At 43.8% G+C, this 16,781-nt stretch overlaps 2 protein-coding genes and 1 non-coding gene across 4 annotated transcripts; all 3 read right to left on the minus strand.

The window, feature by feature from the left end:
• Positions 1 to 164: 164 nt before the first annotated feature.
• tnip2 (TNFAIP3 interacting protein 2) lies at positions 165 to 5,895 on the minus strand. Of its 2 annotated transcripts, XM_029259307.1 has the most exons (7): positions 5,775 to 5,895; positions 5,091 to 5,524; positions 2,612 to 2,914; positions 2,424 to 2,513; positions 2,000 to 2,260; positions 1,775 to 1,891; positions 166 to 1,425 (listed from the first exon to the last, which is right to left on the minus strand). In XM_029259307.1, exons 2-7 carry the CDS (start codon positions 5,403 to 5,405, stop codon positions 1,159 to 1,161), a joined length of 1,353 nt encoding a protein of 450 aa, XP_029115140.1. In that variant the 5' UTR covers positions 5,406 to 5,524; positions 5,775 to 5,895; the 3' UTR covers positions 166 to 1,158. The 2 variants fall into 2 exon arrangements, with proteins under 2 accessions (XP_018591152.2, XP_029115140.1); XM_018735636.2 differs by lacking the exon at positions 5,775 to 5,895 and having other exon boundaries at positions 165 to 1,425; positions 5,091 to 5,757.
• A 496-nt stretch (positions 5,896 to 6,391) lies between these two features.
• On the minus strand, positions 6,392 to 6,465 carry trnai-aau (transfer RNA isoleucine (anticodon AAU)). The gene has a single exon. It is a non-coding gene; the product is annotated as a tRNA-Ile (tRNA).
• A 573-nt stretch (positions 6,466 to 7,038) lies between these two features.
• LOC108924385 (uncharacterized protein DDB_G0290685-like) lies at positions 7,039 to 16,210 on the minus strand. Its single transcript, XM_029259284.1, has 6 exons — positions 14,921 to 16,210; positions 14,663 to 14,710; positions 7,981 to 12,933; positions 7,739 to 7,792; positions 7,283 to 7,378; positions 7,039 to 7,185 (listed from the first exon to the last, which is right to left on the minus strand). The coding sequence occupies exons 1-3, from the start codon at positions 14,972 to 14,974 to the stop codon at positions 9,997 to 9,999; spliced, it is 3,039 nt and encodes a 1,012-aa protein (XP_029115117.1). The 5' UTR covers positions 14,975 to 16,210; the 3' UTR covers positions 7,039 to 7,185; positions 7,283 to 7,378; positions 7,739 to 7,792; positions 7,981 to 9,996.
• Positions 16,211 to 16,781: the final 571 nt, after the last annotated feature.

The raw sequence follows: 16,781 nt of genomic DNA on the forward strand, positions 1-16,781 counted from the left end.
TCATTTACTTTGCACAATACTGTTAATCAATGTATTTACCCTGAACTGATACAGTAGAAATTACCCAGCTGTATAAATCCCAGTATGTAGTGGAACAGAGAAATAGAACATTGAAAGTAACCTTGGAGAAAAGAAGTTCAATCTTTACAGTCTTGGATCGCCATGGGAAATTGTTTATACACCAAGTTATAACATCAGCAGTACAACAAACTTTCCCACTACCTGGTGCCTGAACTGCAAAACTGGTATTTATTTTTGGGGAATGTCAGCAACAAAGATGAACGCAAAGCTGAATCCATCTGAACAAAACACGTCAATGTCCATAACGCAACTGACAATCAACACCATCCTATTGGAACATTGACGGCTTCATGAAATACCCTGTAATATTTTTAGAGAAAAGAAAAAAAAAAAAAAAAACTTGCACATCTTCAGGTATCACTGCCAGTGCCAAACACAATACTTATAAATCCACAAAGTGCAATGAGTTTGCAATGTCTTTACAGTCTGTGCGTTTCAACACAACTCGGTACGAAAGTTGTACATATTTAGTTGAGGTATATTAAGTAAACAGTTTCTCGCTGGATTCGGTGACTTACCAACTGGACAAACCACCAAACTTGCCAAAAAAAGATTTTTAATGAACTATAAAGGCATGAATAGTTAAATTATTTATAACTAGAAATTTATAACTTAATATTTATTACTACATTATGACAAACAGCATGTCAAGTGCCCCACAAGTGCAATCCCAAAAACATTTTAAAACAGTGATAGCAAACCAAGACAAATGGCACGTCGACGTCGGGCTAAACGTGTGCAATGACGACGTGGTCTGGCTATCACCTACACACGTCAAAGAAAGGGCAACAGTCTGCTGTATAAATTACATAACTTAGCTTAAACAGTACAGCTTGCATACATTTATAATCTTGATAACGACAACACAAAAATATACAAAACAAGGCACGTCAGCATGTTTGGTTGGGCAGCCTCTAGCGGCTCTTCACTCGAAATACGAAATATAAGCTTTCGGTTCACAGAGCCCTCCTTCTTCACACCTCTTGGACGCTGTAGTGCTTATGCGTTGGTACTCCCAAATGACAGTGTGAGTTTATCATCAATGTTTGTTCCATCCCCACTGTATGATGGGGGCTGCTATGAGCGGTCGCACTCCTGGGTGCGGTCACCCTTGTACGTCTTGCGGCAGTGTGGACACTGCAGCTCCTTGGGGCCTCTGTGCTCAGTCCTTCCCAAGCCCTGTGCCGAAGGGCCCGCTGACCGGGAGCTCCCTGGATGGCTGCCACCGCTGCTGCTGCTGCTGCTGCTGCTCCTCGCCAACGGTTCCGTGGCATCCATGTGCGTGCGACTCGGAGCCCGGCACGTGCTGTGTGCTCGACACGATGAGGACAAGTCCCTGGGGTCCTGGAAAATAGAGGGACGTGGATTAGTTTCAAAATCTGCTATTTTCATATTGCTGCTTCCACCGATCCGAGAGCGTTAACCACTGTGTAACACAACATCAGGTGGTCATCAATGTTTTCTTCATTTCTTTATCAACAGTTATAATGCACCAGCCAATGTTGAACGAAAAAAGAGAACGGAACACAAACCGAGCGCTATTGTGTATGACACACTAGACTGACGTGGGTGAGATCTGACTCTAGGTACCAGGTAAACAACCTGTAGCTGTAACTGATTTGTTGTGGTAAGGAGGGCACCGTCCACAAGGGAGCACCGGGGGGACTTCGGGGGGTTGGAATGGTGCGCGTACCTGTCCATGGAGCTGCTGCTGGAGGTGGTCCACTTTTTCCTGCAGGCTCTGGATCCTGCTCTGTGCCCTCTCACGGTCCGCTCGCTCAGAGTTGAAGTCATCCACGTAGGTGAGCACCTGCAGGGGTGCAGATGAAGGGAGTGGGAGGTAAAGGTTACATGCAGTTGGTGGGTGGAGGGTGGCATGAGTCAGTCCGTAGTCGGTTACCAGGCATGGCCTCCTCACCTGTTGCTCCAGCATCTGTATGCGCTCGTGGTCCTCTCTCCTCACTTCCTCCAGTTCTCGGCTCAGCCTGGAGCAGTCGGCCATCTTCTCCTCCAGCAGCCGGTTGAGGCGCGCTATCTCCTGCTGCAGCAGCCCCCCATTGGCTGGGGCCAGACCCAGAGCAGCCTGGGGGCTGACCTCCTTCAGCTTGAGGCACAGGGCCTTCACGTACTCCTCCCTGCTCGAGTCGTACTTCTGCCACTTGGCATTCAGGCTTTCTACCTTGGAAGAGGAAGTACAACAGAATCACCCGTTAAGGCCTTCAGTATTTTCAACTTGGCAAACAAACAAAAAAAACAAAAAAAAAAAAAGGGGGGGGGGGGGGGACCCCATGGAAGGAAGAGAAAAGCCCAGTTAAAATGACAATATGGAGAAGTGCTCTTACATAGGCCACCCGTTGCCTCAACAGCTGATTTTCCTCCTTCAATTTGTTTTCCATGCTGCTTGCCTGAGGACTGGCCTGTGATTCTACAAGCTGACGAGATGGGAGGGAGAAAACAGAACACAGTCAGCATTCTGGGGAGGTGCAGCAAACAGTTTCAGAAACACGCATTCCTCGGGAATGTGATGCACCTTTCCGCCCTCCGGCAAACAGGACAGGCTCTGCACCAAGTCAGACCTCTGCTTCTCCCTGTCGAACCTCCTGAGGAGGCCCTGACACACTCGCACTGTGGCTCCCAGCTGCAACTTGAGCTGCTCCACTTCTTCTGTCAGAGAGGTGCACAGCACGTCCTTGGTGGCCTGCATCCTGTCGCGCTCCTGCAGCGTGAGCTGCAACTGCTGGATCTCCAGGTCCTTCTCATGACCAGGCCGGAGCGCGAGCGCCACCATCTCCTGTTCCTGCTCGCTCACCCGCTGCTGCAGCCGCTGGACTTCCTTCGGGGGAGAACAGAAGAGAGATATGTTGAGGCGCCAAGCAGCAGCCCGTTATCAATGCCATCTCTGAGAGCAAAAAGTGGCAACGGCCCACTCTCACAGCACAACCCACACAGAGCTGCTTTTAGCATAAGACCTGCAAAGGCTGGTTATTTCCATCGCAGCCCCTGCTTGCACCACGTGGGCTGTGAGGCCATTGTGTGATTTTTTTTTTTTTTTTTTTTTTTGTGAATTTACAAATCATGTTTTTACACCGTGCCCCATTTACATACAATGAAACAGTAACACTTCAACACCACTTATGGACAAAAGCTGTTTTTCCCCAACCACTTATTGTTATTATTTTCATTTAGCCGACGCTGTTTCCCAAGGTGACTCAACAGGACTGTATATTAATCTAGTTCCAGTAATCTATTAGAGTGGAATAAAAACAGAGGAACTAAATGACACCATGCTTAATTTCAGTTCTCAAAAAAAAAATTCCCAGATACTTTTTACACTTCAAACCATTGAGTGCTATATCCAGGAACTACATATGAAAACAGATGCCTTTCCTTGGCTCAGTGCTAAAACTTTCAGCAATGTCATACATCTCTGGATACAATTTAGGTGTGTTACTGTATTTTTAGGCCATGAAAAGCATTTTAAAACCTGTGTGTCACACTTAGGTCACTGCCTCCATTTTAAATTTATTCAACAATGATTTCAGTGTAATATGGGCATAGTGTGCTTATTAATGTTGAAGTTACATGAATAATGAAAGAAAAAGAAGGAATTTCTGTAAACTCATTGCCAGACTGAGAAACTGTTGTACTTCTGGGTAGAAATCCCCTCTGGTTTTGGGAACAGCGCTCTGCATTCATTTCACACAGACACACACACACTCTCCTCTGGAAAGAACATTCTGCAACTCTTCGAACCCTTTGCATTTTCTCATAGCTGCTTTGATGTTTTTACTTGGAAAGTTTTGGTAAACGTGACCAAAATCACATTTATACTCACAGTTGTATCCAAACGGCCCCGGGTTACTGTAGACCCTTCCCTGCACATTTCGTAAATAATGTTATGTTTACTTGTCCAAGGTACGGTAACCTCTTGGGGGGCTTCAGTTTACCCTCCCCAAGTCTAGATGCCCCTGGGGGACAGCTGGTAGTGTAGTGGTTAAAGCTGCCGCCTCTAAATCCACAGGTCACAGGTTTGAGCCCCACCTTCAGCTGCAGTACCCCTGAGCAAGGAATTTAGCCTAAATTGCTCCAGAAAAAACTACCCAGCTGTATAAATGGGTCAATAATTGTAAGCTTGTAATAACTGTACCCTTAACATTGTAAGTTGTTTTGGAGAAACGCGTCAGCTAAATAAATAAATGTAGATGGAGGAGACATGCACTAAATGACCCACTCCATGCAGGACCAACCCAGAGGAGGTCTATAAAAACCATCCAAAGAGAAGAAATCGCCTACTGATCAGGTTATTGATCAGGTGATTGATCGGGACTGGCTGCCTGCCTCTTTAAGGACTGTTCAGTTCATTAAGAGCTTCCTCATGGTCACATGGGGTCAAACAGAGGAATGTGTTGCTACATTAGAGTTTTTACTTATTTATTACAAGGAAAGGAGGACGTGATGGGCTTTAAGCTTAGCCACAGGAATCTCCTCAGTGCAAAATCTGCATTATAATCATGTGCATTATACTGTCCATTGTCACACAATGTGTCAGACAGGAGTCTTTTCCACATCAGTTACAATGATATTTGATGATGATCTGTTAAACATTTTGTCTCTTTAATAACTGTGACAAGAGTCCATTTGTCTCGCGTGTTTATTGCTGTGTAATACTTTTATGCAAATTGTAAGCGTCTGTATGACGCCTTTTTTAAACCTTATGAGAAGAAACCGTTGCACTCCAGTACTCTGCGACGACGTCGCACCAATAATTATTAGACACACCGCGGTGTGTGTACCGCACTTTTTGAACGTTAAGCTCCGACAAGTCCGGCAAACATTACAGAAACGTGTGTGACGTGCGGTTTTGACACCTGAACAGCGAATTACACTGACTGACTGACTGACTCTGTACACGACACACGTTACCCGCTGCGAAACAGAAGGATTCGTCGCGCTGACGCTAATGTGTAAGAATGTGCTGTACCATGTTTTTACAGCACTGACTGACTTACCGCGCGGCTCGCGTCCGCCTGCGCCTCCGTCTCTTTCAGCGTCTGCTTCAGTTTGCCGATCTCGCGGCACAGGTTGTCCACGAGGCCCGCGGAAGGCGCGAACAGCACGGGCTCCTCGGCGCGCGTCTCGTACCGCGCGAGGCGCGCGCGCAGCTCCGCGATGAGCGTGTCCTTGGCGCGCACCTGCTGGCCCAGCGCGATCACCTCCTTCTGGGTCTCGTGGAGCATCGTGTTCAGAGCGCGTGTGGTGCAGAGCGCGTCGCTCGCGCTGCCCGTGGCCCTGAGCGGCTCTGTCTCCTGATGCACGTCCTCCATGGCCGCGTGTCCGTCTCCGGCGCTCTATTCCGTCAGCATCTCACGCGCTCGAGTGCGCACGACCAAGTTTGTTCCCGGTTGCTCGTCGCCGCGAGCTCCAACACAGAGCCCCCCCGGCCCTAGTAGTAGTAGTAGTAGTAGTGGAAGGTCAGCCGTGTAGAGGCGCGCGCCTCCGTGTGTCTACGCGCGTATGTAATAATGTGGCGTTGCTCAATGATGTCGAAATAATATTCCAGGCACGCGGGGATTTCCTCGCGGGACTTCCCCCGCCATGCTCTCGGACTTTTTTCGTACTTTACTTTTTTTAGTAAGTTTGGGATACCTGGTGCCCCCCCCCAGTGAAGTTTGCGCCACACGTGTCATACTTACCGTTTCTTATGCTCATTCTTGTCGCCGAAAGTAGAAAGGTACCTAGAAAGAAGCGCTTAATTTGTAACAGTAACGACGAGGGCTCGCTGACACCCTGGCGCGCATGCGCGGTGAGGACGAGGGGCGCACTTGGCGACGCGCGCTTTTTCACTTCTCTTCGTTTCTATTCGCGGACGTACACGTTTTACGCTGTTTACACTCCTTGAAATCTACAGAACGTACAGCGAAGCTGCAGGTGTTTCAGAAAATAGTGAAGTAAAAGTAAAGTACCTCAAATATCCACTTTAAACATGAAACATTACCTTCATGCCACACAGTACATAGTGCCGATACGGAATCGGAGCTGCACTTATATGTCATGAATTTTTGATTTCGTCACTTATAAAGTATGAATTTTGCTGTGCGAAGGGAGACCGGAGAGACTGCACTGCAGTCCGCGCTTGTATTTCGGATTCATACCATTGCATTGTCATCCGAGAACTAACTGCTGTTATTTTATAAATGTGGAATTTAAAATGGCATTGACTTGGTATGTGGTATAAGTAATATAAGTAAAGTAACAAAAATATTTGTAGTAACGTATACAAATATTAATAAAAAAATCCATTAAAAGTAATTGGCCCGTACGGGGATCGAACCCGCGACCTTGGCGTTATTAGCACCACGCTCTAACCAACTGAGCTAACCGGCCACTGTTCGTATGTCAGCTGTTGCTGAGGAAATTACTTTGTTCTAGTAACGAATGAATCATTTTTACGATTAAATGTATGTAATAGGGGGGCGTGGTGGTGCGGACCACAGTCCTGCTCTCTGGTAGGTCTGGGGTTCGAGTCCCGCTTGGGGTGCCTTGCGATGGACTGGCGTCCCGTCCTGGGTGTGTCCCCTCACGCCCTGAGTTGCCGGGTTAGGCTCCGGTTCCCCGCGACCCCGTATGGGACAAGCGGTTCTGAGAATGTGTGTGTGTGTATGTAATAGGTATAACTTTATTTATGGCATTTATTTTATCGCCAGTCATAGTAGAACAGGTCAGTATGTGGTAGTGTGACACTCTGTTTTTTTGTCAGCTCATGCACAAACACAAACAAAGTATGATTAGGATTAATATATTTTTTTATTTGGTCAATACTACCAGCACCTCAGCCACACGATTTACAATTTCAGCAAAAGCAGGCAGAAATACAGGATGATTTGTTTTTACTTGGAAATGATTAAAGCAGTTGAGACTGTAAGACTCAGAAAACCAGTCTATAAAGCAATGCCAAAGCTGTCTAGTAGGACTTCATCGTTTCCACGTCCACGTTCACATCTTGGTCGCAGAAGCGTTGTCCGGACCATTCGAGTGTTTGCTGTGAACTCCATCCGCCCCCTTTGTGTTGTCATCATCAGCCAGGATGTAGTGATGCCCATATACCTGTGCGGAGATCAACGCCCTTGACTGGAACCAGAAGGCCTCCATCGGCAAGGCCTCAACCTGGGGTACCAACAGGGCAGGGGGCGGTGAATGTTACCTGTGTGTTGAACCTGGGGTAGTGGCCTGGTGGAAAGATGTAGAGGTTCTTGTAGATGTAGTATCCATCATGGAACTCCCGGTCACTGTAGAACATCTGGTGGACCAAGGGAAGGGACAACGTGGTTAGAAAAAGACGAAGGACTTAAAACCACATTTCTACATGCAAGGTCCAAGAGCTTCAAGTGAAGCTTCATTAGCCGTAAAAATGTTTCACATCTTTTGCCATCGTCCGGCTTGGAGGTTACGGATCTGCGGTGATTTGAGGGACACTGCTGTTGTACCTTCGAGAAGAAGGACACAACATGACTTGCTTCAGTTGATCTACCCACATGTAGATTGTTGATGTGGGTCGACGTAGATTGTTGACAGTTGAGACTGTAAGACTCAGAAAACCAGGCAGTTTCTGCAGGTAAAGAAATGTACTTTTTGCCCTGTGAAAAACGGAAAGAATTACCCCTTGTTCCTGGAAGCATCTGGATCCGTGTGCACGGAACGGATGGCGAAATACCTACAATTATTTTGAGAAGAAAAAAAGTTATGTGAAAAAACACATCGGGAAAAATGTGGCAATACTAGTCTCAGATTGATGAAATTAGAATGTCGAGCAAAAAAAGAAAGTGGATGAAATGAGAGATTAATGGACGGTAATGGTCTTTCGATTAGCGAGTGTTATTTCACTTTTGACCTTTGACTCACCATCATTGCAGATGCAGCACTTAAAATGAAGACGCAGAGCAGCGCCACCGACTTCATGGTGTTTGCCTGAGAATTCGGTAAAGTGGAATAGTAAATTGTCCCAGAATGTGAGCAATATCAAAGGCAGCATGTCAGCTAAGTGAAGAGGCAGTGGAGAGAGGTACCTTTGGGTTGGTGCGGAGATGTCCTGCAGGGAACGTTCCGGACTGCTGTGCTTTCCACTTGCGCGCAGAGCTGCCCTTTTATAGGTGACACAGCAACACTGGCTGGATTTCAGCAAACAAAATTGTCTCTGTCGCCCAAGTTTGTACGAATAGGTGGGCGCCAGCCTGGCTCATTAGGCGATTGTAATGACTTCGCACCTTTTATTTCGAAATCTCACACGTTTGTACGTAATGAAGAAATTATACCGTTTAAATTTTTGGCTGGTGCATTTTTCATATCAGTTGCATCATGTGTCTTCAACAACTGCTGTTGTGTAATGTCTCACAGGAAGTATTTTTCTAAACATTTCAAAGATAATTCATTGCAGAGCCCAGCAGGCCTGAGAATTATGTAACTTGTATCCATCATTTTATTAAGATATGCTTTAATGTCATCCATGCATGCACTGAAATCATGTTGCTTTCACGTGACAGACCACCTACCGTTTAGCGCTCTAAGTTCAATGACTAGAGCCCATGACGAACGCAACACTGAGGGACAACAGGGGGCGTAGTGATTGGAGCTGTCCCTTTGAAAAGGGAATTTCAGGTTCAGATCCCACCTCTGAATGTAGCACCCTTGATTAAGGTGCTTATCCTGGATTAATACAGTAAAAATTACCCAACTCTATAGATGAGAGCATCATTTTGAGTAGCTTTGTGTGCAGAGGGAAAAGTGTCAGCTAAATGAATAAACAATAATTATGTTTACATACTACAACCCTGCATTGCATAAATAGATACTGAGAATGAATGAATGTGAAGGTCACAAGCACTATGGATGCTGACATTTGTCTGAATAACCTTCTCATTATTGATTCATTGGGAGGAGTTTGCCATTCCATGGCAGCTTCGATATTAGATCTTAAAGGATCAGTTTTCAGAAAGATCCAGGTAAAAGGTCTGTCTGAATTCATAGTCCTGCGTGTGCATGTAGCTACCTCGTTGAGAACTGGGATCCCATCCTTTGGGCGGGATGGGGGGATCCTAAGCGATGGGCTCTGAATCACCACAAACTTTACTTGGACAAGCGGTTTGAAAAATGAGATAGTGAGTACATTCATAATGCTGAGTATGATATTGGTGATGCAATCCACCATTGCTGATGTAATTAAAGAAACAAATTGCAAAATGCAGCAATTAACTTAAAATAGCTTGAAAACAACTGCATTTGCCCACACATTTAATTGCGTAATGATGGCATTTAAATGTATGCTGGAACTAAGTTGTCAAGTGCATGTTTTTTGTTGCTTCTTTTTTTTCAATGTGAAATGTAAGATCAACAAGTAGGGAAGTAAAACTATATTCAGTCTTTGTCTTGTCATAAATCAGTAACAGTGTTGTGGTCTGTGCTGCTTTTGTGTTGGTGGTTTTCAAATCAAAATGACCATCGGCAGAAAAAACAACAGGCGTCTTTAATTAAATCCTTTCATTACACTAAGAAACACGACACTAAATTACGTAGATCTGAACATTATTTTTCATTCGGAATTTTTGCTCTGGGCAAAGCAAACAATTAATTACATGGCTAAATGTTTAGAAGCGACGAACAAAATCCAGATTGATCAGAAAAGAGTTTTGTTTCTGGTTTATTCATTTTTTTGTTCACCCTCTGTGATGCTGTTTCTGCTTAATTCCCACCAGACCAAGAAATCCAGCCATTCTCCTCAGCAGAGTCATCAGGTCTTCTGATGACGTGAACTTTCACCATCTCTTCTATTCATCATCATCTTTACCATCATTATTGGCTTCCTCTTTAATATTCTTCTGCTGTAACACATCATCTTCAGCACGGACGCTTTCATTTTTCATCCTACTCTCCTGTCTCTTCTGCCTCATAGTCTTCATCCTCTCTAGCCTTTTCAATCTTTTTATCTTCACTTGTTGCTTTGGGGTTCTGGTCATCGCTTTCATCATTGCTTTCTCCTTCTTCATTGATGACTTCTTTACTGCTGTCTACATCTTCTTTGTTTGTTTCAAGCTCTCCACCTTTTTCATTGCTGTATCCTTCTTCATTCACCTCAATCACTTCGCAGTCATTATTTTTAGTTCCATCTTCACTGTTTTCATCAGACACCTCATCATCATCTTCGTCATCACTGTTCTCTTGTGTCTCTCCACCATCACTGTCTCCATCTTCATTGACATCAGTTTCTCCACTCTTTTTATCCCTGTCTCCATAATCCTCATTTACCACAGTCTCTTCACCTTCTTCATCACTGTCTCCATCTTCTTCGTTCACATCAGTCTCTTCACCTTCTTCATCACTCTCTCCATCTTCTTCGTTCACATCAGTCTCTTCACCTTCTTCATCACTGTCTCCATCTTCTTCGTTCACATCAGTCTCTTCACCTTCTTCATCACTGTCCCCATCTTCTTCATCCACATCAGTCTCTACACCCTTTTCATTGCTGTCTCCATCTTCCTCATTTACCTCACTCTCTTGACCTTCTTCATCACTGTCCCCATCTTCTTTGTCCACATCAGTCTCTTCACCTTCTTCATTACTGTCCATATCTTCTTCATCTACATCAGTCTCTACACCCTTTTCATTGCTGTCTCCATCTTCCTCATTTACCTCAGTCTCTTGACCTTCTTCATCACTGTCCCCATCTTCTTCATCCACATCAGTCTCTACACCCTTTTCATTGCTGTCTCCATCTTCCTCATTTACCTCACTCTCTTCACCTTCTTCATCACTGTCCCCATCTTCTTTGTCCACATCAGTCTCTTCACCTTCTTCATTACTGTCCATATCTTCTTCATCCACATCAGTCTCTACACCCTTCTCATTGCTGTCTCCATCTTCCTCATTTACCTCAGTCTCTTGACCTTCTTCATCACTGTCCCCATCTTCTTCATCCACATCAGTCTCTTCACCTTCTTCATTACTGTCCATATCTTCTTCATCTACATCAGTCTCTACACCCTTTTCATTGCTGTCTCCATCTTCCTCATTTACCTCAGTCTCTTGACCTTCTTCATCACTGTCCCCATCTTCTTCATCCACATCAGTCTCTACACCCTTTTCATTGCTGTCTCCATCTTCCTCATTTACCTCACTCTCTTCACCTTCTTCATCACTGTCCCCATCTTCTTTGTCCACATCAGTCTCTTCACCTTCTTCATTACTGTCCATATCTTCTTCATCCACATCAGTCTCTACACCCTTCTCATTGCTGTCTCCATCTTCCTCATTTACCTCAGTCTCTTGACCTTCTTCATCACTGTCCCCATCTTCATCCACATCAGTCTCTACACCCTTTTCATTGCTGTCTCCATCTTCCTCATTTACCTCACTCTCTTCACCTTCTTCATCACTGTCCCCATCTTCTTTGTCCACATCAGTCTCTTCACCTTCTTCATCACTGTCCGTGTCTTCTTCATCCACATCAATCTCTCCACCCTTTTCATTGCTGTCTCCATCTTCTTCATTTACCTCAGTTCCTTCAGCTTCTTCATCACTGTCCCCATCTTCTTCATCCACATCAGTCTCTCCACCATTTTCATTGCTGTCTCCATCTTCCTCATTTACCTCAGTCTCTTGACCTTCTTCATCACTGTCCCCATCTTCTTTCTCCACAGTCTCTCTACCCTCTTCATCACTGTCACTGTCTTTATTTACCCCAGTCTCTTCACCTTCTTCATCACTGTCTCCATCTTCTTCATCCACATCAGTCTCTCCACCCTCTTCATCACTGTCACTGTTTTTATTTACCCCAGTCTCTTCACCTTCTTCATCACTGTCCCCATCTTCTTCATCCACAGCAGTTTCTCCACCCTTTTCATTGCTGTCCCCATCTTCTTCATTTACCTCAGTCTCTTCACCTTCTTCATCACTGTCCCCATCTTCTTCATCCACATCAGTTTCTCCACCCTTTTCATCACTGTCTCCATCTTCTTCATTTACCTCAGTTTCTTCATCCTTTTCATCACTGTCTCCATCTTCTTCATTCACCATTGTCTCTTCACACTCATTATCTCTAATTTCATCTTCACTGTTTTCTTCCATTATTTTATTATCAGCTTCATCATCACTGTTCTCTTGTGTCACCCCACCATCACTGTCTCGATCTTCATTTTCCTCTCCACTCTTTTCATCACTGTCTCCATCGTCTTCAGCTACCACAACTTCTCCACCCTCTTCATCAGTGTCTTCATTTTTTTCATTTACCTCAACCTCTGCACTCTTTTCACTGCTGTCTTCATCTTCTTCATTCACTTCAGTCTCTTCACCCTTTTCATCAGTGTCTCCATCTTCCTTGATCATTTCGGTCTCTTCACACTCATTATCTCTAGTTCCATTTTCACTGTTTTCTTGAGTTACCTTATCATCAGCTCCATCATCACTGTCTTCATCTTCTTCATTCACTTCAGTCATTTCAACTTTTTCACTTCTGTCTTCATCTTCTTCATTCACGTCAGCCTCTCCACCCTCTTCATTACTGTCTTCATCTTCTTCATTCATTTCAACCTCTCCATCCTCTTCATTACTGTCTTCATCTTCTTCATTCACGTCAGCGTCTCCACCCTCTTCATTACTGTCTTCATCTTCTTCGATCACCTCAGCCTCTTTACCCCCATTATCAATATTTTCACCACTGTCTTCTATTTCATTTTCTCCAGCTTCATTATTATATGTCTCTGCATCACCTTGGTATCCATTTTCATTGTTTTTTCCATTCTGTATGTAACTCCTACCATATTCATCTTCATCATCGCTGTCATACCAATCACTGTCCAGTGTGTCCTAGAAATATAACAGATAATCTGTTATCTTAAAACACATTTTAACATGTCCCATTTCTTCATTAAACTCAAATATATTTCTTGATAACAGGGACAGTTCCCTGAGACTTCTCACAGGATGACTCTTGGACCCAGGTTTTTTAAAGACAGTAGCAGGCTTTATTTCTATGAACACATGGCCGAAGCAAGGTCTGGGCAAATGGCAAAACAATGGACAAACATGCAGTAGAGACTGAAACTTCACAGCTGTGGTATCTAATTGTGGTCTCTCTCCACACCAGTCTGTCTCTTCTCACTGGGAAGCAGGGATTAGGAAAATGGGGAGCTATTGCAACTAGGTGTGTTTACTGTAACCAGGTACATATGCTAAGGAGGCACAGTAACCAGCACAGTAAAAGGATGTGGGTGTACACACTAAGGGAAAGTGTGTTGGTGTGTGTAGGTGTCACCTCCAACGCACCACATTTATATTTTTCAGTCTTAAACACTGTGTCTGTAATGAGGCCCCTTTTAATATTTTGCCGATCATGAGTATTTAAGCTATCAGAATTACTTTATAGTCATGCTAAAAAGAATCTTAAAATTAATCTTGATTCTAAACATTAGTGTATAATAAAAAAGGACACATGGAATCTGAATGCGGTGATGTTTGTAAATTAGTTTGCTCGTAAAACAGTGAAAACCACAATGACAGAATGTGATGCGGTGGCCTACAGATTGTTTATCTCTGTGACTCTGACCTTCAAATATATATGTTTACGTCAGCTGGGATGGAGCGAGTTGTGCTATGTACGTGAGCAGTGACGTGTGGGATATTACCAACATGCCACACTGTACATAGAGGGCTGCTGTAAACACAAATCAGTGTCGTTTGGTAGGGGATCCTTAGCACCACCTGGCGATACAGCAGTACCATCACTTTCAGTTTAGTGACGACTCCCGTGCAACTCATTCTTGTAGTTTCTTGTACATGTACGGCAACATCTTCTCCAGGAATTATGTGTTTTTCACCATGTAATGAGTAACGCGAGGAAAAGTCTGCGTAAATTGAATACGCCAGTCAACAAAATTTTAACTTTTTTTGTCCCGCAAACTTAAACAGATGTACTTGATATTACTTTTTATGTTGAGTTCAGATCTGCTTTCACAATTTCACAATCAGGAAGGGTTTAAAAGTTACAAAGCAATTAAGTTTTGAAAAAAATGTGTATTACTTAAGCATAATGTCATAAGGCTGTTATTACACCTAAAATATGTACAGACTCACTTGTAAAATGTATGAGCGTGTGCTTTTTGGCCGTCTCTGGCCTCAGCGACATCCCTCTTCAGTGTCCAGCAATAGTTTGGCAACATATTGGGACTCCACTTGCCTTGGTACCGTTTTTCCATCTCCAAAATGTCTTGGTGAAATCTTTCACCATGCTCATCACTGACCTACCTATCTAGGCTTGTGCTTTCAAAAATAAGCTATTGCACTTCACAGACAATGAAAAATGCTGTTTTGCAAACTTTTTCTTTCAAGTGCCCATTTAGTACTGGTACCAATATACTATACAGTATGATATCTAAATATACCGGTACATGAAAACTGTGGGTGATAGAGAAATTCTGAAAACATATTTGAATTCAGCATGCAAAAATACTTAGAAACCAGGCATTTTTTTCAAGGGACAAAACACCTGTTCACTAGTGATTTAGTAAGAATGAAACAAATCAGACAACAGACTCACCCTCTTTACCTTTTGATGGACTGACTTTGCTGTTTGCCTTTTTTTCACCTAGAGCACAAGCAAATTCACATGATTTGTAAGTGATGAGAAAATTAAATTTCACTGTAGATACATTGTGTTGATTACAGCGCTGGGTCAGTAAAGAGGTGATGATTAATGAAAATGAAAAATGTTTAATATTCTATTACGATCACAGGGAAGCAGAATACCGAGCAATAATAATTTGAAAAATAAATATTTTTAAGGGTATGTACTTACTGGCAAGGCAAAGCTCAGAGCTAAGAAGAGGATAAACGCAAAAACAATCTTCATTTTATCCGACACTGCAAGAAAATCCAGTTGTTGGGTCTTTCACTTCTAACAAGAATTAAAATAAATTATCACATACAGTATGAAACAATGATTTTCTCAAATTGGTTAACCTTAAACTCAGCGACAAACACATCATAGAATTTGTAACACTGTCCAGCCCTGCTGTAATAAACCATTTTTGTTGTAACCTTGGATAAAAAACACCGAGAATTACATGTAATACCATACAATTTAAGCACCAAGAAATAAGTAGCTATGATGTTTGTTTTTCTCTCACACACATAAACATCCATGCTGCCTGTAACCAGTGAACTTATTAAAATGACATGCTGTGATTTGCAGTGAACATCAAACCAAACTGCTGAAACAGAGTGAAATGCACTCCAGTTCTTTCAATGACCTGTTGTTGGCAAGTCCAACAAAGGCCGTTTACTAACGCTCACACACACACACACCAATCAATAGCCACTTTCAAAACATTTTCACTACTGTTTCATTTCCAGACAACTTACCCAAGTTGAGCACTCACGGGGGCAGGCTGCTATCCACCATCAGGTGTCACCCTACATTGTGCTCCGTCCTTTCTTTCGTGTTTTGAACACAACTGGGGTGGCACCTTCAATATTCTCTACAGCAAATGTGATCCATGGTAAAAATTTACCCAAAGGCAAAGTACCAGTAGATACTGAGAAGGAGTACAAATATGTAAACGATTCAAGCAATTGAGAGAGCTCCTCGGTCTTGAAGGGTTACCTGCTCTACCACGCATCAGTAGTCGCAGGGGGCGAGACTAACCGGGCTTTCACCGCAGGTCGTGTAAAACAGGGTACGACAGAGCGAGTCTGCTCGAGGAGTCTGTTCTTATTGCAGGGTTGTGAGGATGTTTGCTGATGCAGCCGGTGTGTTCGTGTTAATTATAAAGATCCTCCTGTTGAATAATGACAGGCAGACGTTCCGCCTTTCAGCCCGGCACCCCGAGGTGTCGTAGTGCCATGCAGACGGCCTTGGATTTATTGAGCGCTTGTGAAAACTACTGATTATTTGAGTTCTCCACCTGCAAGGTTATCCGTAGGATGACACCTTTCACGGGTATAATCAGGAAAATCCACTGGCTATGAATAGCCACCCCTCCCAAAATGAAGTTAATTGTACTATTAAAATAGACAAATTCCCTTTGTGAGAGGGTCAGATTAACATTGTTTTTTACTGGAAAAAAGTGATTTCCTGACAGAAACATGTCTTTTAATTTTCTGTTCTTATTTTTAATTAATAATTTGCTGCTTTTGCAGTCTTTTCCAGTGTCTTTGGCACTTTTCATTTAAACTTTTTAGGAAACATTTTGGTAATTTGGCTCACTGATGTTTACAGTGCAAGTAAATACATTTCTGATATCGCTGCCTTTGGGTTTGATACTCCAAGTGTCTCTGTCCCAAAGCATCGTGTTCAAGTAGCAGTTTTATGCTGTATGGGATCTCTTTATATGAGGACCGATTGCGAGAAATGCAATAAATATCCATCCATCCATCCATTTTCTTGCCCGCTCGTCCAACTAGGGTCGCGGTGGCAACAGGGAGGGCGGAGAGGCCCAGCCACCCCTGTCCTCCACAACTTCCTCCAGCTCAGCCTGGAGGGTCCTCAGCCGTTCCCATGCCAGCTGTGAGATAAAATCCCTCCAGCGGGTCCTGGACCGACCTCAGGGCCTCGTCCCAGTTGGCCGTGCCTGGTATACCTCCAAAGGGAGGCGCCCAGGGGGCGGCTCTAGTCTGAGTTCCTCCCGGATGTCCGAATTCCTCACCCTGTCATGGAA

This window comes from Scleropages formosus, chromosome 16, assembly GCF_900964775.1.
Source record: "Scleropages formosus chromosome 16, fSclFor1.1, whole genome shotgun sequence".
In the NCBI taxonomy this organism is placed as follows: Eukaryota; Metazoa; Chordata; class Actinopteri; order Osteoglossiformes; family Osteoglossidae; genus Scleropages; species Scleropages formosus.

Coding starts and splice junctions, on each gene's coding strand:
- tnip2 (XM_018735636.2), bottom strand. CDS start 5,405: ATGGAGGACGTGCATCAGGAGACAGAGCCGCTCAGGGCCACGGGCAGC. Junction 2,514..2,611: donor GTTTGCCGGAGGGCGGAAAG/GTGCATCACATT, acceptor CCATCTCGTCAG/CTTGTAGAATCACAGGCCAG. Junction 1,892..1,999: donor TACAGATGCTGGAGCAACAG/GTGAGGAGGCCA, acceptor GCACCCCTGCAG/GTGCTCACCTACGTGGATGA.
- LOC108924385 (XM_029259284.1), bottom strand. CDS start 14,974: ATGAAGATTGTTTTTGCGTTTATCCTCTTCTTAGCTCTGAGCTTTGCC. Junction 14,711..14,920: donor CTCTGAGCTTTGCCTTGCCA/GTAAGTACATAC, acceptor CTTGTGCTCTAG/GTGAAAAAAAGGCAAACAGC. Junction 12,934..14,662: donor TCCATCAAAAGGTAAAGAGG/GTGAGTCTGTTG, acceptor TTATATTTCTAG/GACACACTGGACAGTGATTG.